The sequence below is a fragment of the Sander lucioperca genome, chromosome 17 (genome assembly GCF_008315115.2).
Source record: "Sander lucioperca isolate FBNREF2018 chromosome 17, SLUC_FBN_1.2, whole genome shotgun sequence".
Lineage (NCBI taxonomy): Eukaryota > Metazoa > Chordata > Actinopteri > Perciformes > Percidae > Sander > Sander lucioperca.
This window is the reverse complement of record NC_050189.1, coordinates 24373767-24397469: the sequence shown is the minus strand read 5'-3', so window position 1 is coordinate 24397469 and position 23703 is coordinate 24373767. Positions and strand designations below refer to the sequence as shown.

At 43.5% G+C, this 23703-nt stretch overlaps 1 protein-coding gene across 10 annotated transcripts in view; it reads left to right on the top strand.

Moving 5' to 3' along the window:
* The window catches only part of ppargc1a (peroxisome proliferator-activated receptor gamma, coactivator 1 alpha), a 280065-nt gene that overhangs the window by 235979 nt on the left and 20383 nt on the right, over positions 1-23703 (top strand). For 3 of the 10 annotated variants that reach the window (XM_031284964.2, XM_031284965.2, XM_031284970.2), the window contains exons 2-3: positions 9631-9810; positions 23359-23553. In XM_031284964.2, the coding sequence (XP_031140824.1) occupies positions 9631-9810; positions 23359-23553 (375 nt within the window). Of the gene's footprint in view, positions 1-6588; positions 6840-6888; positions 7284-9630; positions 9811-23358; positions 23554-23703 lie in introns of those variants that run through there. The other 7 variants (XM_031284973.2, XM_031284968.2, XM_031284972.2 and 4 more) reach the window with 4 other exon arrangements.

Sequence of the window (23703 nt, the reverse complement as noted above, 5' to 3'; positions counted from 1 at the left end):
GAGCACTAGTTTAGCACAATTCTCCACCAAGACGCATTACACACCAGGCCTGGGCTCACAGCTCATTGTCTTTGTGCCACCACTTTCCACATGCATCTTGCATGACTCGTTGCTGATTTTAAACAAGCCCAGTAACAGCCCCACAAACCACGGCTCTGACGGGAGACTTCGACTCGTATCACCATGTGACCATGATATTATTCATCTGTGGTGCGGCCGCCGCTTTTCCCCTGCTCCTTCAAAACAGAGCTGGAGTAGGGAAGGGGGAGGGTGTTGCGCCCCAGGCTCCTCTTTGTGTTTACCTGCCCCTGCATGGGACTGATGCTATTTTCAGTTCCAAGGCTCAGCCATGGCTAACTGGCCCTAGCCTCTTCATGCCATTTGCCTTAATAATGTGGGCTGGACTCTGTGGGGAAAGTGGCCGGCATCCCAAGAGCAGCTAAATGACACAGTGGAGTTCATTGATGGCGAGGATTACACGCCTGCACGCAGGGCGGCAAAGCAACGGGTTCTCTGAAGGACACTACAAAGAGAGAGGATGTAAAATCATCACGGGGGGAGAATGCACTAGCTTACTGTATGTCAAAGGGCGAGTGGTGGCATAATGTGTGGCGTCACACTGTTTATCTTGTAGCCTATAATGCATGAGTTAGGAGCCTATGGAGGACAAGTAAATGTATGGACCTTCTGAGATATCTTTCTGTGGCAATGAAAAGTAATAGATATACCTTATAATTTAAAATGTTAGGCTAAATATTTCAAATATGTGAACCAGTTTTATTAAATTATATTATTTTATTTATATGTATTATATATATTTATTACTTTTTAAGCGGTCCTGTGTGATCATTTGACACCACATATTTGCACAGTGTATCCATTTACATTTCCTGTCTGCAGTTTTGTATGGCATTACACCCTATGTTATCATAGAGCATTTGACTACTGTGAAATGTGACCGCTTCCTCCACTCTCCCCTAATAAGGAGAAAACAATATGACTTGTCAAGGGGAAAAAATCACCCAAGCGCCAAAGATCTGAAAGCACATCAAATGACAAGCGGGAGAACAAAGCATAAGCTGTCTTTTTAACAGTCTTGGACAATAAATGAATAGATGTAACACTCTGTTTTACCTCTGCCCTCAATTAATTCTTATGAATCCAGCCACCATGTATTAAAATGGCCAGATGCTAGGATAGATTCTGTTGGGAGCAATGACATGCAACAAAGTGATATGAATCACACACCCCCCTACACACTTGCAGCAGCATACTCTCAGAGGGCCGGTGACACAATTTATGGAAAAAGGAAAACAAGACAGCCACTTGAGTATAGATGGACTGTCAAAAAAAGAAACAAAAAAACACTGTCAGACTGTATTGGAATGAAGAGCATGTTAACATAATTTACAGGATCAGGACACATTCAGTTCTTTAACAGAAATGTTGATATCAGATTCAATCTGAGACCAGGAATGCAAATGGGAGACTCTGTACTATGAGTCAGGCCACATTGAATATTCAAACAAAGATAATTATCTGTGGATTAGCCCCATTTTGGCTTTGAAAGCTGACTCTTGGGAGAAATGCTTTAATCATTAAGACCCTTCGCTTTCTGAGAAATGCCAGCAGCTCAACCCCATTTGAAGTAAGTCTGATTGTAGTGTGCCTGCACATGGAACTGGACATCTACAATAGGCATACAGAAAAGTTATCACATTGCATTCTTTTTTATTTGTTAGCCATTTAGCAATTAATAAACATGCTTTGTCTGCAAGGTTATGCTCTGCAATTCGCAAATATTCAAAGTCTTAAAGAGGTTTCAAGCGATCAGGTCCATCATATGACAACATGCTATGTATCAAATGGGTGTGAACAACTTTTCACACTCCAGCCTATAGATTCAGTCCCCTTGAGACGTGATATCTATAAGAGTGGCTAAATGCAAGAGCAGTGTGAAAGCAAGTCCCAAGGTCATTCTTGCGAGCAAACGCTTAGTGATTTTGGCCTCGTTGCTGGCAGTGCGGTGGCCCAAATATCTCCTATGATGCAGTGCTAAACATCACCCATCTGTGACAATTTCCCCATACTTAACTATTCATTAGCATCCCTCTGCAAGTGAAACAAAAGCTGTGGCATTTCAAAGATTACCTGTACTTCAGTGGGGCAGTAGAACCCCCCTTTTTTCCTTTTGATATGATTCCTATATCTACAAATCTGCAAACCACTGCACACAGCCTCTAGCAAGAATGTGTTTGCAGTAAAAAAAAAGAAAAGAATCAAAGGCCATTCAAAAAAGGGAATCATAACATTATATCTATATTTAGCTTCCGTTGTCTTAATTGGCATGACGAGTACAATCAGATAAGCCTTTTGACTGTGACTCGCATGCTGCTTTAGGAGAGGGAGAAATATCGTTTACCAGCATATATCTCCTGCCAAGATTTTTTTTCTTTCTTTTTTTTTTTCTTTCTTTTTCTTGGCAAGTCTGTGTTCACTATGGTGCTATTACTCAAGTTGTGAAGAATCTATCTGACCAGTAGCAACTGTAAACACCGTGTAGAGACTGAGAGGTTATTTTAACAACACTTTTTCATCACCGAAGGACTTAAATCCCTGTTTGAGTGGTTTATATTTGCCGCAGTTGCAAAGCCAGCTACCACCGAGCCCCATGTCACTCCTGTGTTCCCCCTATATTATGTCTCTGTGGTACTGGTCCATCTGGGCTCTGTGAGGTCACTGCACACACCACCTGCTCAGATCTGGTTTCGCCGTTGCTTCTGGGCACGCGTGGAGAGGCAGATGTATAGATTTACTGGTACAAATGCCCTCAGATACCCATAAGCATAACACACACACGCATAATGTCTTACTGCACTCACAGGGCGTACACAGGCATGCTCACACACAATCTGTACAATTTACATTTCCAGCCCCACAACCTTTTTACAGGTTTCTGTGCAATTTTGTGTTTAATGAGACTTACTGTCTGTGGTTCACTAATTTAGGGAGACAATTGCTCCTTGCATGCTCAGGTGGACTTAATAGGCTAACACCACTAAAAATTGGATTGGGCTTAGCAAGTTCCATGGAGTGAGTTTCTTATTACATAAATGTTTTGTCAAGTTAACTTGCTGCTTCTCTGACAACAATGTCTAAACAGAAAAGTAACAGCTGATATCATCCTTTTTACGAGTACTTTTTGGTAAAGATGTCATGCTACAGTGTGGAATAACGTTATTCATGAACTTGCTCAGAAAATCCCTATGAGACAATAACTCGTGATAATTTACATATGGAATAATGTCTCTGTTAAATGTGTTATTAGAGGATGACAATAAAATGTAGGATTGAAAGAGAATTCCTCCTGCAGTAAGCCTGTCAGTCTACCCAACAGACACCCCATTATGTTTGAAATGTCCACAAAGCTTTTGTTTTTATTTCAGTGGTAGTGTTGCCTATACACATCCTGTTGACACTGTATACACGGTTGATACTGCCACCTGTCCTTTTTATTGCCTCTGAATAGACAAATACTTTCCAAAAGACTGAATTACCCTCTTTGATACTCTATATGCCAAACAGGCATTTTATGTTACAGTCTTGTCTGGGGTTAATTCAAGAACGAAGCAAACAATGGAAACTAATTATCTTGTAAAAGAACGATTGTTCAATTAAACATAAATTGCTATCGTTAGTGCAGAGAAAAACCTGCAATTGCACATATGTGATCATCCACTGTAAACCCCCCTTTATTTTCATGAAAAGAGATGGTTTACTTTTTATATTCCTGATAATTTCCACTTATTATTTAATAATGTTCTACATTCTATGATCTGTTTGTGCTGCAGGGATGACGATGCCTTGTGCAGGGACGTCACTAGGATTGAAAGACAGGGGGGGGCTTAGTCCCCAGGCTATGCAAAAATGTGTGATAAAGTAATACCATACCTAATTCCTTTCTCTATTAGATAAGTTGCAGGTCAAAATAAGACTATTTAATTACACTAATTACTGTTACTGCACGGTAGAGTGGTTAAATCAGTGTCATGTCAACATCCAAAATATGTCCCACACAAATCAGTAAAATAGACAAACAGAGGTCAGTGTACCATGACAAATAACAGTACTATAGAAAGAATAAAATAATAAATAGCCATTGTTGCATACTTTATCATGTAAGCTGTTGATAAGGATCCTATTTAAAGTAATTACTTTCTGAATTTAATAACCTGATGGTGGAGGAATAAAAGTTTTGATTACTATATGTATGAATGTATGTATGTTTGTATGTATGTATGTAAGTATGTATGTATGCGCATGTATAGCCTAGCCTACAACATCTACATAATTGTTTAATTTATTACAGCAAATGAATGCAGAAAGTTAAGTTGGTCAGAATATAGCATATATAATAAATATCATTAAATAATTTAGTTTAGGCTATGCCTTAGTGCCTAGACCTAACAAATGCCTGTTGTTAGAAGAAAACAAAACACCCCACACTTTTTTAGCCCTGTAGACCAGTGGTTCTCAAACTTTTAGACATCAAGGAACCCCATTTGATTAGATTTTGTCCAAGGGTACCCATCTGATAGGATTTTTGCTTTTAGATGTTTTATTACATGAAGTCTATGAATGAGTCTATGAATTAATCTATGAAACATTGTGTTAATTATGGATGGAATTATAGTGAACATAAGTTATTTCACTTTTTGCTGGGGACCCCCTGGAACCACCTCAAGGACCCCACTTTGAGAACCATTGCTGTAGACCACTAAAGCCTACTACACACCAACCCGATAATCGGCCATTGGACAGTCTGGTGAGGTCAGTGACTCAAGTCTGTTCGGTGTGTTCCCTGCCGTCGTCCGTCCGAGGGGCCGCCGGCCTTCATTTTGGCCGATTTGACATGTATAATCGGTGGGGCGGGCACTGCCGGCAGTCGGACTCAAATGACCCATCTGATTGGTAGAGTACTAACCTGGAAACGGGGAGCGGAATGAACGTGACTAGAGTCTCTCAAAATCTGACGAAAATCTTTTAAACTGACCTTTGTTGATCTGAAATGAAGACAGATTCAGCAACTGCATGGCCTATTTCTCGCTTAAAATGTTTTTAGAAACACGTTTTGGTGAACTATTTTAGTACAAGACAGTCTGGCTTTGAATTTCCGGAGAAACCAGACCCACGTGACGCGTTCGTCCAATCAGCTGCCGGTTTTCATTTTTGGTCGACAATACAGATTAGCGCCGCCTGCTGTTATGGAGACGTATTACATCTCGTCTCGTCACTTTGGTGTGTTCCGAGGCATTTTTTTGACCAACTCGGGGAGACTGATCAGTCCAACTGCCTTTTCTGCCGAGGGTCGGCCGTCTGGTCGGTGTGTCTGGGCCTTTACGTTACTGACCTCAATCAAGCCCTCCCACTTCTCTCAGAATCAGCTGCCCTGACAAACTCCTGCTTCTCTCTCTCTCTCTCTCTCTCTCTCTCTCTCTCTCTCTCTCTCTCTCTCTCTCTCCCCCCCCCTTCTCAAAATATCTTCCAGTATCCATCTGTTCAATGTATTGAAGGATATAATGGTACAATAGCATTAACAGTGAAACTATGAAATTTAGTTTTCAGTGACAACATTCTGTGGGGACTGAAATTGTTTTTAATACTATGCTATATTAATGGCAAAGAATAGAGAACTTCAGATAGCTAGGTTAGTTATTTCTTGTATTTTACGCATTCACTCTAGCTAGATTATTGTTTACCATAGCCAACTAAAATATTCCTTTATCTTTACTTCAAGTAAACGTAGCTAAAGTTAAGCAAGTAAAAGTAATTAACAACAACTTACAATTTCACTCTGTATCACTCACTGTGTGTGCAGTAGCAAGTTCAGACCAAAGATTTGCGACGAGACGAGATTTAATCCTGCAGCTACTTGCAGCGCACCGTTCTGAAAGCTGCCAGTTTACACCAATAAGACAAGACGGGCCATCGACTCTTTTTACTTCTGTCTAACTTTTGACTTTCTGGCTTTTTTTGTAGCTGGATATATTATTTGTTGTTTCTAAATATGAATTTGGATAACATTGGTGATAGTGAGATGCTTGCTACAGTTGCATTACAAGTGAGAAATCTGCGAAAACAATGTTATATTTCTCTGATTTACTGCTTTGTTTTAATGCCGCCAGGCACTCTTCTCTCTCTCTTCAGTCACTCTCTACCTCGCTTGTCCACATAACGTTACGTGCATGCGGGGCTTGTTGAGCCTCCATCTCTGCCTTTTCCACCAGCTGACAGTTCCTGAAATATAAATAAAACAGACAGACTGCAGTGCGACGACACAAACAGATGAATGGTGAATGAAGATTGATTCAAAGTAGTGAGTGATACAGAGTGCACTGTAAAAAAGTATATATATATTATTTTTCTTATTATTTGGGGGGGCTTAGGAACATGTATAGGCCTAACGACGCCCCTGCGTGTTGTGGTTTAAGGATGGACATTTTTTGCAGTGCACGGAGAGGATTTTACTATGTGCGCAGCCAGACCCCGCCTGCTTACTGCGCGTCACTGGCGAGTAGTGTGGACTCTGAGTCACTCCCCTGCCTACTTTTAATAGCTTTGTCATGTGATGGAAAGCAGTTGTAAGACAGGTGCCCTCGGTTCATTCTCGGCGAGGGGCAGCAGTTGCCTGTGTGAGAGCGAGTGGGAAGCGTGTGTGGATTTCTTTTTTACTTGATTTCTTTCTTTTTTCTTTTTTTTTTTCTTTTTTCGGACCGTCATTCAGTGGCTGGATGGCGTGGGACAGGTGTAACCAGGACTCGGTGTGGAGAGAATTAGAGGTGAGCGCATCTAAAATCCCGACTTCTTTCATCTCTCTATCCTTCTGGACTTTCTTTTTTCTCTGGAACGTTGGACAACACTGACTATCCGAGGCAGTGGTTTCCACATAAGTCTACGCTCTCTTCTCCTGTGCTGCTGGTGCTGGCGGTGGCATGCCGGTGTAGTGCGCGTCTGGACACAGTTGAGGATGCGGGGGATTTAACTACAACACGGGAATATATGACAAGTGGAGGGAATGTGCGGAATCTCCCTTTTCTCCTCAGTTAAAGGTGTAGTTGTTGTAATGCGTGCACGGGCTCGGGACCATTGCTTTCCTCATAGGATCTCTGCTCAGTCGGAGCGAGTGCTTGCAAGCTTGCGGATATCCTTCCAACCGCGGACTGTACGCGCTCCGGTGCCGAGAAGGTTTTCATGCCAAAATGACTGAAATGTCTCAAAGTCAGGTATTTCGCTGACGCTTAAATTCCACTGGCGATAACAATCCCTTTGATGTGCTGTATCGGGATAGGGCATGTTATTTTCAGAGGCAAGAGCAAAGGTTGTCCACACTGAGGGATGTCTGGCATTGCGCAGGAGCATCATAATACTAACGGTACAGTTAGGGCACGTCTGTATGCCAGCATCCCGACCGGTGGAGCGTTGCACTGGCTGGAGCATCCAGCCAGACCTGATCATGTTGTGTTTGTTTGTGCGAATTTCAGTGTACCTTTCTGTATCCATGTAATTAGCTCCCATTCGCTCCCGTCGTCTTATCTTACCTATCCACCGTGCATACAGATACCAAGGCACATCAAAAGGATACTTATTCGTCCCTTGTTTTACCAATTGACTGAGTCCGTTCAGCTTGTTGTGGTTATACTGGTTATACTTAGGTACTTGTCTTCATGCAGGAGTCACCATCAGTGATGCTCCAGAAAGGTTTTCTCTCGAACTACACGATGTGACTGCAGCCTGGCTGCGTATTTGTGCGTATCTATAGCTGCGTGGTGTGAGAATATGAGAGAGGAAACTGCCTTTATTCAATAAAAGTAATGATCTGTTATTCCCGACAGATTTGGGCACTGCTTTTCATTCAAATGCGCTACTTTGCACTTTAATCACCGGGCATACGCTGTCACTTTTGCCAGTTAAGCTTTAGCAGAGTCTTCTTTACCGTTTAGACTGCGATTGCGTTTAGTTATCTGCCAGTGTCAATCCAACAAATGTACCTGCGCGTTTAGCTCCTTGTTTCGACTCATTCTATGAAATGTTTGCATGTAGTGTCAATAATAAAACATTGCTCTTTCGATGAGCGAGCTGTCATACAGGACGTCAGTACTTACCTTAATAATCTTCCCCTAGCAGGTGCATTTTTTATGTGCGATTGTCTGTCTGGCGGCGCTATTTCATTAGTCCACCAAGAAGTTCATCAGATATTTGGACATAGGACGCCTCTGAATATCCTCACATCTTTACTACCGTGTTTTCATTCCGTGTCTTGTCAGACTGGATCATCAAAAGGGGAAGCCTAAGACGCAGTGAATATGTCCCCTTCTGGGTTGCGTTTGAAACATAACGGATTTGTCTCCTCATAGTTTAAGTCATCGTGCATTCGTGTTGGTGCGAATCCAACGACAGATGAACTGTGACACCGGTGTCTGGGCGTTTTTCCTGCTTGGCACAGCATCCGTCTCGCAGCTTTGCCCTGAGCCGAACCCGACTCTCTACCCGTCCCCAGTCTGCGGGCCAACCTCCCGGCTTCGCCCGAGGATATCTATCTTATATCTGTCTTAAGGCTATCCTGTAGCGTTCTGACGTGCTGTCAACAGAATTATGAGTGTGTACCTGTTAGACAGTAGCCATAAAGCTGTTTTCATAGGCTTGGATTTGAATGTGCACAGTCGCAGATTGTAAACACGCCTTGGCTCTGCTGTGTTTTTACCTTTTAATGATCACTGACGACAGATCTCTGAGTTTGCTGTTCTTTCAGCTGTTGGTTTCCTGCTGTCTGGGGAAGGGGGGGGGGTAATACTATCCATAATGATGAGTCTAATTTTTTTTGGACAAAATCAATCAATACTGTGCAACATCAACAATTGGGATTGTACACATGGTAATCTGTCATTTTAAATGATCTTGCAAAGTGAGCTAAGCCTCAAACTTGTTTCCCCTCTCAAAAACACATTTTTCACATCACCAAAGCCCTGTTGATTTCCAGTCCAGAGCCCCTCACTTGCACAGAGCTGATGATTAGTGTGGGAGGAAGCAGGAACAGCTGCTACATACAGTACACATTGGCTAGATTACATAAAATTGGCTGGTGAATAACAAAATGTCAACAGGCAGCATTTAGTAGCACAGAGGCCAGCACCAATGGCAGTGCTCGGGGAGTGATGGTAGGAGGGCACCGTGTTCTGCTGGTTGGATAGAAGCAGAGCGGAAACAGGTTGCAGGTTTGCATGTTGTAAAGCGAGCTGACCTGCAGAACTGTTTTGATAACAAATAATAGCATAACAGTAAGATAAGTCATAAAGTGAAAGTGGCAAACACATTCCAAATTATCAAATGAGGGATTTATAACTTAATTTGTCATTGGGATGAGAAGCTTATGCTTTGAATATTATACCAGTGCATGGATTTCTTTTGTTCTTTCTGAACAGCAGGTTTTCAGAAGACTTCTGACTCCTGTCTAGATTTGGATTTGGATTCCCCCATTGTCTTCAAACTTGGCACCAATAATTCACTGATTTGCATATAAAAGAGGTGTGATTTTTGGTGTCTGACTATCCTTGTTGTGTTCTTTTTGTCCAGTGTGCTGCCTTGGTTGGTGAAGACCAGCCCCTCTGCCCAGACCTCCCTGAACTAGACCTCTCAGAGCTGGATGTCAGTGACTTAGATGCAGACAGCTTCCTGGGTGGCCTCAAATGGTACAATGACCAATCGGAGATTATTTCCACCCAGTATGGCAACGATGCATCCAATCTCTTTGAGGTAAGTAAAGCTTACAGTATTTATTTCACATCACATCATCTTTATGTTTTTATATTCAGTACCTTCATCAATATGTATACCATAGCAAGTTGCTGTTTCTAAGCATTATGGTGCTATGGAACATCTTTGCATTCACAGTGATTTCATCATATGCTCTCCCAGGGGTCAGGAGTGAGCTGGAATAATAACCAGCCCTAGCAAACACAACGCGCTATCACATTCTTGGATGCGACCCAAACAAAATGTACAACTGTTACCAGTTTATAAACATGCTTTTACATTACTCCGAAGTACAAAAAGGGAGATATCGTGAAGAAAGATAAGCCCAGGAGGACCTTTGTCCCCTTGTTTGCATCCTGGCCCCGACTGTAGGCTCCCTTATCAAAACTTAAAGAATTTATTTCAGTCCAGAGACAGTACCGCAGCACACATCTGAAACAACACTTCAGTAGTAAACTCTGGACACCGTGGCTGTATTGCAAAACGCTCAAAGGTTAGAGTGTTAAACTTTAATCTTTGCTTCCCCCACTCTCTCTCCATTTTTCTTTCTCTCTGTCTACTCCTATCCCTCTCTTTCCATTTGACTCTCTCTCTTGTTGTCCTCGCCTTGTGACAAACAGGTCCACAGAGGGTGATGATCTGGCCAGGGCCATAAAGCCATCAGTCTTGGGACTGAGTTCTAGTCCCCAGTTCATTATAAGCCTTTATCAGTGCCAGAGATAGACAAGAAAGACTGAGATTGGATGCTTTAGCCTCGCCTCGGGAGGAAAAACCCTGTCTGAGAAGGCAGTGCGTGTGTGTGTCTGTGGCCCTGTCATGTAGTCACGTTTTCAGGGTCTCTGTTTTGTGTGTGTGCATGCCTCCTCAGTGGTCTCGCAGACAACAGTGGATAACAGACTAAATTCTTTCCACGTTTGGCCTCCTCCCTACCACCACCACCTTTTTTAGAGTCTCTTTAGAACACCATACATTCTAGCTCTGTGGACCACCCCAAAACACACAGATACATGGGAAGGGGTGCCTTAAGTACTAGCTGGTGTGACCATGGCTCCTCTATCGTCTGAGAGTGATATGGCTTACAGCCACTGAGTGGCTCTGGGGATGGATAAAAATACCAAAGTGTGTGTGTGTGTGTGTGTGTGTGTGTGTGTGTGTTTTTTTCACACACTGATCAAGCCAGCAGCTATTGTATTATGCTGAGGATATGTGAAAGGCTTCTAATCAAGCAGTGAAAACTGGAGTTTCAAAGCAAGTAATACATTTCCCTGACCAGGAATTTTTTTTTTCATCTTTGGAAAGTTTCAAGTCACCATACGAAGTGCTCAGTTCATCATACGGCAGGGCCCAGCTAATCCTACTTAATCTGACAGGGGAAAGTTTGCCGCTCAGCAAGGATCAAAAAGCTGGGGCTTCAGCTGTACTTCCTGCGCCCCCCTGATTGGCCTCTACATAGGGCAGAGAAGCATCCAATCAAAAGTGTAAGGTTTGAGAACATGTTGATAACTGGCCAGATTTTAAGCCTGCGAGTGTGTTCTTTGTTTTCTTGCATTTCCCCTTCCTCTTGTGCATATACATCCACTTAACAAATCAGCCTTTGTTTGTTTTAATAAAAAGCAGGTAGCAGATGATTAAGGCTCCCCTGAGTTACATGTGTAACAGCTGGGTGCAGCTGTCACGCTGAGGCCCCCTCTTTTAAAAGTCCCCATCAAACAACATGCTTCTTGGAAGTTTGAACCGGCTTTCATTAGTTCTTTCAAGTATGCCAATGATTTGTAGCTCAAAAAGAAAGACAAACACCTCCTGCTTTTCTTGGACTGGGGCTTTTATTTAGGTTGCAGTTCCATGTGACAGACGGTAGCAAATGAGTAACGTAAGTAATGACTTGGTTGTACAGTGCAGTTGGGACCGGAAACGTAGTTGTCACATCAGACAAAGTCATATTTGGTAATCAAGGGGAACATTTGAGTTGTTTACACCCTGTATAAACAGTGTAAGCGTATGTATGGATGCAAATAAGCCCATGTTTTTATCTGTGTATGTGTGTGTTCTGTTCCGTAAGCAACATACGGTCTGAGATCACAAGCTGTCCCCTGGCTGGCCTTTTGCTCCATTCCCTGCCATTGTCCCAACTGTCCCTGACACAAAATGTAGAGAATGATACACCTCCCCCCACCTCTTGTAACACACACACACACACACACACACACACACACACACACACACACACACACACACACACACACAAAACAGCTATTGCTCCTGGCACAGTGTGTTTGACGCCTCTTCAAAACGGGCCGACTGTGAAAGTCCACAGTCTATTTTGGGCTGCAGTTGTTAAGGGGTGGTTACTCCAATAAGTTCCCAATGTACTGCCAAAGATAATAGCATAGAAGCGTGTCCCAAAGTCTTTTTAACCGCTGGACTCCACTCAGATTTCATGTCGAGCTTCAACCGTTTGATTGATGGAAATGTGTCTCGTTGGTTTTTAGCTTGGTCGGATTCCAATGTGGATGCCCTGGTAGCGGTCGCACTGGGATGCGCCCTGGCCACATCACACGTATGAACGTGTCTACGTGATTATGCAAGAATGTTGACACTGAGTTTACCTTCTGATATTTTATTGCTGCTCTACCTGTCTTTTGTGAGATACACTGATGATAGATAGACAGGTGGGACAAAGGCACAAGGGCAGAGAGAGAAAAGTGAAACAAAGGGAGGCACAGAGATAGACAGAAAAGTCCAACAGATGACAAGACAGACACACAGACATGGGGGCAGATGGGTAATGAAAGAGAAAAATGTAGAGACCAGGAAAGCTTGGACTTGTGCCAGCCCAAATCAAAGCTCATGGATTGGAAGTAAAAGGTTGTGGGCTTTGCAGGTAGTAAAATAAAGATGCCAAGGCTTAAAGCATTACTCCGATATTGCGACACACGTGAGCGCACATATGCGGGCCATGTCGCTCATGCAAACTCTTTATATTACTCCAACAGGATTTGGTGTATTATTCGCATCAGACTTTACAAGGCATTATGCTGCTTTGTCTTGCTTGTTTGAGCATTTTTTGGACAGATGCTCAGGCGCTTATTCTTAAGTAAAGGCAGATTAGATTGATTGGGTCATCTTTAGCTGGCTTTGATGAAACATGCGGTGATGAAATGTTTTTTCTCAAGCAGCCTTTCCCTCCCTGCAAACACGTGTAAGTATAGATTAGCTGACACACTTGTTGGCGATAGGCACTCCTGTGAGCTGAAACAGGAGTGCGCACAAAGTCATAGACCCTCTGAGAGGAATTGTCACGCCCACATACACAAACACACACAGCAGAGACCCTTATTGTCCCTGTTCCTACTCCCTGCTGAATGCTGGTTGCATTTTATTTTGCAAATTTATGCTGACATTTGAGAATACACCACCCGCACCAGTTCAACGCTCCAGCAAAGGGTGTATGAATTATCATATTCCGCTGTAAAATATGATTTTCTCAAGTGAGTCTCATTAGAATACACCATACTCTCCTCATCTCGAGTTCCCTTCAGTTTACTGTGCTGATACATTGTTTGCACTGTCTGATGGAAGAAATCCTCCATCACTGTCGAACTGAAGGCAAACCACGCTTTCAGACCTGCGGCGATGCTGTTTCAAGATACACAAATGAGAGGGCGCGCAGACAAGTAGGCATAGACGTATAGTAGAGAGATGCAGACTAAGGCTGTCCAAGCCTGTGTCATCTTGGAGCGTCTGTCAGATCCACTCCACAACAAGAGCTCTCAACCCACCACCCTGCAACACTGTGGGCTCTGCTCTCTGCCATGTCCCCCCTCATTCTCTTCCTTCCTCCCTCTGTCTTTTTCGCTCCCAAGGCAAAGCATTTCTTTCTGGCTGATGGGAAGTTGAAGCTGCAGTGGCTAAACAAATATAGTCTGGCCTCCAACAATCGGTTGGTGGAAGGGAGCACGGTGAAAAAAATAGAGGGAGAGTGAGCAGGGTGGGTGGATATGGCCAAAAAAAAAATTCCCCTCAGGGAATGTTTTGAAAAAAAGCAAGGGAACATCCTTTGGTCTGGTGGTGGCTACTTGGCTGCATGTCTAGCTCTCTCCCCCTCTCTCACACACACACACACACACACACACACACACACACACACACACACACACACACACACACACACACACTCAGCCCAAGTTCCCAGTGGGCTGCTACTGATTGAGGCATGGTTTGGTGTTCTTGCCCCAGCTGATCCCCTGCCCCCAGGGGATACCCATCTCTCTCATCACTCCAGCCACCAATGTGTACGTGTGCATGTGTGTCTTTTGTGTAATTGAGAAACCCTATACAAAGATCAGATAGTGGTCTTTTCTGGCTAGACACAACACTGATCGCTTTCTGTTTAGTGTGTTCGCACGTGTGTATTGGGTGGGAATGACTATTTTTAGTACCTGGGGTAATCTCCACTAAGAGCCTTTCAGGGTTGTTTCACTTAAACCTGGCCAAAACACTAAGCCAATAATCCACCGCCCCCTCCCCACAAGTCATACTCTCTCTCTCTCTCTCTCTCTCTCTCTCTCTCCTTCTCTCACACTCACACTCACTCTCTCACACACACACACACACACACACACACACACACACACACACACACACACACACACACACACACGGCAACATATTGCAACGATGCTATGTGATAAGGCCAAACTTACTTGTAATATTTAATAGTGTACACTTTGGAGTGGGAGGGAGGTGTAAACAGTGGATTCCTAAAATGCTTTTATACTCTTCTGCTCATGCAGCGAAAAGGGACAGAGGTTGCACAAGATGGTGTTTGCATAGAGATAAAATTAATTGATAACAGAGTGACAGGGATACAAAAGAAAAAGTAAAAGCGATAGCCAGCAGTAAGAAAACAGTATGAATAACAGACAAAGAAATGAGAGAGAGAGAGAGAGAGAGAGAAGGGGATGGAGAGAGGCCTTCAGTCAGTGAGTGCCGTGATTTATGGTGAAGCGCTATCAGTCTTAGGCGATAGGCTGCTTCCCCTCTCCAGGAAAGGCCAATCGATCCCAGATGTGTGTGTGTTCTGTGCCAGCATGCACAGTAGTGGCAGTAGCCTTGGCCAGCTCTTTTCTGGTAGTTTGCCATATTCTGTCAGTCTTTGTGTGTGTTTGTGTCACAGTCTCCAGATAACTTTGTTGATTCTAATCAATAACTAATAATTTCGAGGAAAATTATGTCTTTTTAGCAATTTGTTAAAAAAAAACTAAATTATGCAGTTATGGGATGAGCTGGCAGACATTTAAGATTGACTTAATCAGACTGAAAAGAAGTGTTTAACTGCCCTCTCTGGTAACAGGTGTGACATATTTGACCTTTGGTGCTTAGATGTGGTCAGAAGTGTGCTTTGTTGTACCTGTAGACTCACCTGACAGGGATGGAGTACATGGAGTACACCTGTACATGACTGCAGCAAGGTGAGAAGTTGAATGAGAGGTCAGCAAAAACAAGGTGTAAACTTGCTCTCCAAAATAGCTCTGATTAGCTTTGCACAATAGCAGATACCATGTCAGTGTAGCACAGTCAAGTTGAGCGTCAAGATGATTTTCTTGAATTATTATAAGTACATTTGAGTCTTTTTTGTGTTATAATTTTAACACATATTTGGCCATGTGCACTGCAATCTTGTACTGTACATGTGAAGGACTAGTTATCCCTGGTTGAGAGTCTATTTTTAAGAGCTTTGTCGTCCATGCAGAAAAAAACCTCCCCATTCTAACTAAGCTTTATGATGTGCACTGCATGCTTATAGCTCCAGCTTATTTCCCCCCTGAAGTATTTAAGTCTGCACAGGCCTCAAATAGTTCAAGAGGCTCTCCTAGGCTCTGCTGATGCATGAGTGACTGGATGCTTGGATGACTCACTTGCTGCCCAATCAGTAGCTCCTGAACTGAAAGCAGAAGCTTTTATAGACATTTGGTCACTGCAGATACAACACATTCTTTCCACTCGACTTTTTGTAAAATAAAAACGTCGTGCATGTATGAATATAATGGTGTAGAATACGATTAGAAGAAAAGTCTGTCTTAAGGAAATGGCAATGTCATAGATAGATATAGACATGGGGTGGTGGTCCAAAAAGACTGGAGTTTATACCCAGTCCTGAATCAGTATTAAGTACTTGCTGTACACATAAACAGTATTATTTGGTTCAAGCACACCTATAGCAAGCATGTTCTATATCAGGTGAATTGGGAAATGTGTATTGGGAAATTTTGAAGTGGTGTATCTGGGATAAATCTGCTGCATTTATCCACAGTCACAGAGCTGTTGACCTCAGGAAGTCAACAGCTCTAAAATTGTCTGCTTGTTAATCAGCTCTTTCCAGAAGACCATTTTCAGGCTATATTGTGGCCAGTCAAACCTCTTTTCATATGGCTTTATGGCTGTGTTGTATAATAACTTATTGGGAAGATTGGGACAGATTGGGAAGGTATTTGAAGTGTTGGACGGTTATCATGAAGTGGTCAGTGACCATTCATTCTGCATTTGGCAGACATTTCACAGTCTCTAGTACTGCAGTGTGTGCAGGTGTGGTGACCATGCTCAGCCAAATGTAAGCTGTGAAAGGCGAGCTTATCCAAACTAAAGGCAACACGATCAGTATTCCACAGAGAAAATATCCTAGATTAAGATGAAATACAGCTCAATATTCAATGTTGATGCTACAAAGAAAGACTCGGAGAGCTTTCATGCACCCCTCATCCTTTCTCATAGTATTCCTGCCTCACGTCAACGACTTGGGATTGTATTGACTTAAGTGCACTATTTCTTTGATGTTTTCATTTCTTTACTTGTAAAGATAGGTGCATCCCCACATCGTTACCACTCACACAACATGCAAAGGCTTGTGAAGTCCTCCGTGTTTGACCACTGCTACCACATGTGCAGCCAATACACAAACGCACTTGAAAGTGTGCGTGAAGAAATACTGCTCAGATAACATGCTCACAAAGTCCAAAGGGATAAGAGGCATATACACTGCAGTGGCAGCCTCCTACCTGAATCAAGGAGCGAAAAAAGGCACCCACTCACGCACACAGAAGTCAAGGTAAAAGATAATGCGTTTATTTAGTAATCAGCAAATAGCTTTTATGCAGTGGTTAAGTGGTGAAGCCTGCAAGGCCTCGATAAGATCGTTTGCTTTCATGTGTTTCTCTCTCGCACCATGTATGGCATTGAGTGCAAATTGAATAGGGTGACCTTTTTTGCCACAGAATCAAATTGACTGCATTTCCCCCAAAATATTCTGCCATTTCAATTACCATAAATGTGTGATATTGCGTACCCTGTCATATGCGCGCAAACACATGCACGCAAAGATGTAGTATAGGACATTGACACAGAAACACACCTTTTATTTGAAACATCCTTAGACCACTATATCTTGTCCACTGTACCCTGGCTCTCCTTGCGCTGGCATCTTTCCGAGAAAGACATTACTGTGACAAATGAAACGCCACAAACCCTCAATGGGCTTGGCAGGGCCTAAAAGGTCAGGGGGGGGTTGTGCGTAAAGGTGGCGTCAGCAGTGGATAATAACATTGAGTCCTCGGTGTGAAAAAAACAAGAAGTTCTGGTCCATTCTGCTCCCCTCGCAAATCTATCTAAATGTCAAATCCAAAGTGACCAGCCTGCATGTGTAATTGTTTTATGGACAGCTACGACTGCTGATGGCAGACTTGCATTCCAGCAAGGAAATGTGGCAGTGTCCTTTTAGCAAGATGGACATTGGAAACAGTCTCTATGCCTCTTTTTGTCCTGTCTCTCTCTGCACTCACTCTTTCCCCCTTTTTGTGTTCCTCTATCACATTATCAACAGTGTAACAGTATGTTCAAAGGCCCCTTGCTTAGTGGTGCACATTCAGAGCTGCCGACTTAAGCAAATAGCTTTTTGCATGCCATTAGGCGAAAAAAAGCAGAGGGAAGCACCATTCGTCATCCCATCTCAGCATCTAGCTGAATATTCCTTATTTGAGGCTCCAAATCAGTGTTTTCCACCCCCTTCTGTTGTGACCGTCATAGCAAGTCAGAGTCGGAGCAATCACAGCAATCAGTGTTTCCTCGTGCCAAAGTCGCTGCCAAAACAAAAAAGTGAGTCCAATCATTACGGTGGTGTGTGATTCTGTTGTGTAAGCAAATGGTTGCTTGGACCATCTGTTGGATGGCTGTAGAAGGAAAACAACAGCAGCTCGGGGCAGGACTGTAGATAGGGCGGCTCTACCAGGACACACCGAACCCCCCTGTGATCCTATCGTTGTTTGGATAGTTGTTTAAGAAAGTGTTAGAGCCTTTAATGATCTTTTTGTATGAAAATGTAAGGATGATGTTTCATTGTTGGTTTGGGTAGTCACCCCCAGGTGTTTGATCTCTGGGGTCCATTGCAAATCTTTCTGTTTGTGTGCTCTTTTCGCAAAAAGGTACACAACTGAATGATTTTAGACCCAAAGTAAGACAGAAAGGGCCTGGTGTGTCTGAAGGCATGTGACAGCTTCAGCTGATCTCAGCAGATGTGTGACAGAGTTCAGGTGGTTAGTTTTAGCAGCAGCAGCAGCAGGGTTACCGGTCAAAGGATTTTTCCACGGAGAACTAGAAAGAACAGCACCGCTAACATCCCTTGGGTAGGTGTCTCAATCAGATCTGGCCCGTGTCAGGATGTGTAACAACAGTTCTCTTTCTCTCTTTGGCTCACTCTCTCTCTCACACACACACACACACACACACACACACACACACACACACACACACACACACACACACACACACACACACACACACACACACACACACACACACACACACACACACACACACACACACACACACGCACACACAGATAGCTCCTCTTCTCACTTTCTCTTTCCCTCTCTCTTTCCCCATCAGCTCATCTGATAGTGCTCTAACAGTCTCAAATGGTTCCCAGGAGATGCATCATCTCTACACACACACACACACACACACACACATATCCTGGTCCACATTGATGGGTCGAACCGTTTCTATATATAGTGTATTTCTTCCAGGGTGTAAAGATTATCACAGGACCAGCTGTGGTATTTTAGCTATGATGGAGAATCCTAAAATCAGCTTGGATTGGACAATCTTGTCTGCATTTAGAGAGATACAAGATTGTTTTTTACAACACAAATCATCATGATTAGCCAGAATCTATACTGAACCTGCAGTGATGACAATAGAGGAGAGACAGAGGGACGATACATGTTAATGAATACGGAGAATATACTGTTGGCCACTAGTACTATGTCCAGAACATGTAGACCCTCAATATCTAGTCCATAGGATCATTTGCTTGGAAAATTGTTCCAGAAAAACAAGATTTTTCTATTGACTCTGTAGTCGGATGGAAAAACGACAGGAGCCGTCTGTTTGCTGCTCTGTATTACAGAGCCAATCACAGCCCTGACCAATATTTAAGCTTTACCATTTAGTTTCATGATTTGGAATATCATCAGACTGTTTCACCGATGCCTCACACACACACACACACACACACACACAGAGAAAGAGACTTAACAGTGTTATGTATGGCTTTATCGCTCCGTATAGGCCATAATCACCCTCTCTCCATCTCAGTAAGCTCATGCTAAATGACCAGACGTCTCTGGCTGCTGCCATGATTTGTCTCTCCGGCGTGCCGTACCTTACCCTCCCTGTCTCTCTTTCCTCCCTCCTTCTCTGCTGCCATATGTTGTGCCTGTGTGACCAGCCGACGTGTCAGGCCTGACTAACGCCTTAACAGCAAGGCTGACGTTGATTTATTTCCTCTGCAATCTGGGGGCCGGGGGTAATAACACAGAATGACATTATTTGTTTATCAAATCCAAGGCTGCTTTTCTTGGCAGAGTCAAGATGTGACAACTTGATACCACCACCGCTGCATTCGCCACACGCACATATCCCCCCACAATTTGTGATTGTGCCATGATTAGAAGGTCTGGCTAGTCGCTTAACCTCATCCAAGGGAATGTTTTTTAAATCTGACAGAGCAGAAAGTGGAGGGAAAAAAATAAAAGACTGAGATGAAGCAACGCAATTAAATTGTCAAGGCACAGATTTAACCCCGCTACGCAATTTGGGAGCCAATTTATTAAGAATGTTTTCTGTCTGAACTAACTGGATGCTACTCCTCTATCTGCAGAAAGAGAGAAGGAAAGAGGGAGCAAAAAGAGACAGTGAGAATAAACAGTACTTTAAATACCAGATGACCCATTTAATGGGAGATATTTTATCTTCCCACATCCAGAGTGTCTGTCACATGTTCTGCCTCTCATTTGGAGATAACGGCGGGGCTGTTTAGTCTGTTGAAACTTCATCTTGGTATTATTAAGTGTTTTAGTCTATCATTCTGGCACTTTCACAACACATTTGGTTCGTTTTAGCATGTAAATATGCATTGCCCTGAAAAGATTGTTAAAAGTTGATCCCCGGAAAATTTGCTCAGGAGCTTGGAATCCTCAAAAAGCAATTAGCAGATTTAATTTGGCTATTTGCCTCAGTGTGCAGAAGTAGGTGTTTGTTTAAAACAGTACCTTCACCTACCATTATCAGCTGTGTGAATAGTATCTCCTGGAACACAATGCTGTGCTGTGGAACTCAATAAAAGAGTTAAAGGCAAGGACAACCTCAAAGACAGCCTGCCTGATAACAAAAGGGCCTCACCTAATAATGAACGACTGGAGTTGGCTTTCTTTTTCTCTGACGTGGGGGAGCTGGGGTGAAGGAGGGGAAAGAGGAGCTCTGCCAGCACTTGCCAGCATGTTTTATGGCTAATTGAAGCATTTGGAATAAAACAGCCACAAAATGGCACCCTTTAGAATTGGAGTGGGGTTAATATATTGTGATCCCACAATTAGCCCAGTATTGTTAAGATCTCTTTAATTCGGTGAGGTCCATTAAGCGGGATGGGCGAGAAAGTGCTCCCACCGAGACAATTTTTCTCTTCTCTCTTTGTTCTTCCTGCCCTCTTTTCCTCTCAGCAGCTGCTGTAGTAATCAATATAAGTGGACATGGCCGTCAGCAGGTTGCCAGGTTATCTTGGCGTCACCCCCTTTGGGTGCCATAGCTCCTGAAGTCCACCCACACACGAGATTTTGTTTATAAATATACAAGGGGCAAGTGAGTCATTGGTTGTAGATTGAATTTGGTGCAGAAACTCTGCAAGGTGGGGTCCTTAAGCTGGCATAAAAAAGCTCGCCCTCCTGGACAGAGGTATTAGATCATGCTCTCTCCAGGGTAGAAACGATCACTGAGGTTTGCTCTTACCCCAGTTTCTCAAATCCCCACTTGGCCTATGAGTGCCTCTACTAGAGCCGCAGCAGCGGCTGCAGCATGATCGTCACGACTCAGGGTTTTACAAGTGTCTCTTTCAGAATATGAGAGTCCCTTCTGGGTTATCTTCGGGGATACAGTGTGCCAGTGGGAGCTTGCCAATTGGTGGAGGGTTTTGAAACAGGATTGAAATCGCTACATTTGAGCCTGCCACAGCCTCAGAAATTCCCCAATCCTTTCCAAACCATAACATAATGAAGCTTGCACAGCCCTCTCAACTTTTAATCTAACTAATGTCACACTGTGGCACAGGCTGCTATTTCTACAGAATATTTAGGTTTGAACTGACTCTAGAGAGGTGAATAAAGCCCCACCCAAATACAGCATTGCTTAGATAGTTGGTGAGGTTGGACCTAAACAGATGGCTGGCTCATTAAAGACTTATTTGTGATAATATAAAATGATCCTACTTTCAATTTCTCATGCGACGATATATGTTTGGGCTAAGAAAAGGCTCCGGCTTTATTAGCGGTTAATACCTACCCGCTTAGTGCTCAGGTAATAACTTGGGATGCTGGAAAATGGGGGACATTTCAGTAGCATAGGGTTCCAGCACAGTGGATTTGAAGCGCCTTGCAAGTAATTAAACAGCATGCCACCTCATACAGAGCAATTTCCTGCGAGGCATTTGCTTGCCAATGCAGCATAGCCCCAGTCTATGTCGTGTTATCTCTGTGAAATATGTCCCCTTTATCATTTTTTAATAATGACTGAGTGTTCATGTTGTTAGGAGAAAATCTACTCAATGAACATCAGATTAACGTTTTCCTCACTGTTAGCTAGCTAAATGAACGTCTACGATATCTGTGTCATCTTTAAATAAAAATTGGAGGGGGGGAACCATTAAAATGGCCGCTATCGCATTGGTAAATCCAAACCTGCTCCAAAAGTGCCATCCGTGGTGGGTGTGTAATTATGTAAAATCAGTGGGGTAGACAGAAACAAGTGGGTGGGTAAATTTTGTGCATGTGGGAATCTGAGTCTTCTGAGGTATAGTGCTGGTATCTGAGAGGTTGGTGGCCCCCTTGGCATAATGATGGCCACACGCCGTTGCCGAGCGATGATAATCCTGCCATGTGCATAAAGGGATTTGTTCTTGTTGGGCTGGCCACAGAACCTCCCGAGGTGATGACGCTGTTTATCTTTCCGCTGTCTTAAAGTCCCCTGGGCTTTTATGGCCCTGGAACTTACAGTTCCTTTTGTCACTTGTCACTGTGCACAGGCACACCCGTGCACACACACACAAGCACGAGCTGTGTTACTCTCACTCTTAATATCCATTCTCACTATTCTTGTTTTTGTCTCTACACACATGCATAGTTATTATCACCAGCGAACGTTCAATGTCGATAGTTGGCAGCTCACATCTCCCTTACTCCCTCACTGTTACTATCCATCTCCATATATTCATTGCTCTTTCTCTTCATTTCTCACACAAAGACTTATAATCTCTACCATTAAACAGCCAGCTGCAGCAAGCACACAACTCTGGTACATCAAAGAGGAGCTGAGTGGCAAGAACAAGCTTTATTTTTCATGAAATGTTGATGGTAGATTCCCGCCCATTGTGAACATCAGCTGTCATTCCAACATTTTAAAAATATCACATTTATTTAGCATTAGCGGGTGGTAATTCGCCTTATGTGAGGATTGCTTGCAAACATCTTGTCGGCAAGCCCGATCGTCTGTCAATTCTGTGGGGGGAAGAGAGAGGACAGTCAACATACGCTCATTGTTTCCTTTACCCCCACAAACCCCTATATACCGCAGCGCACCCCCGACCCGTTCCTGTCATCCCTAGATACTTGCTACTTGTCAGCCCTGGTAATGGGTTTCTTGGGGGAAATATTATTTTGGTCCAGTAAGCTGCATGCTTAAAATATGAGTGACAGGCTTGACTCACTTGCACAGGGAGGGAATTTTGTTTTTTAAAAGGCTGCCAAAATAGAGCCAGCTCTGCTGCAAACATTTTCTTAGAAAAAATCTTCCCACTCTAATAACAATGAAAGCCCGTATGCAGCCACCCACCACCTTTACTTCACTGGAAAAAAAGAGATGCAACTTCTCCTCTCCTGACTAAAATGTCCTATATTTCCTGCCCCCCCCACCCCTCCCCACCCCCCCACCCCTCCCCACCCCCCCAAGAAGATAGATGAAGAAAATGAGGCCAACTTGCTGGCAGTGCTTACAGAGACCCTGGACAGCATCCCGGTGGATGAGGACGGATTGCCTTCGTTTGAGGCCCTGGCAGATGGGGACGTGACCAATGCCAGTGACCGGAGCTGTCCCTCCTCCCCTGACGGCTCGCCACGCACCCCAGAGCCTGAGGAGCCTTCCCTGGTAAGACCAACAGCTTATCCTTCTTTAGAGTCTCCCATCACCACCACCCCAGGGTCAAAACATATTATTCCCAAGACATGACCTCCAACCCTGCGCACACTGTTGCTTTTGTGCCAGTCCATGGCAGACACCAGATAAGACTCTTCAACA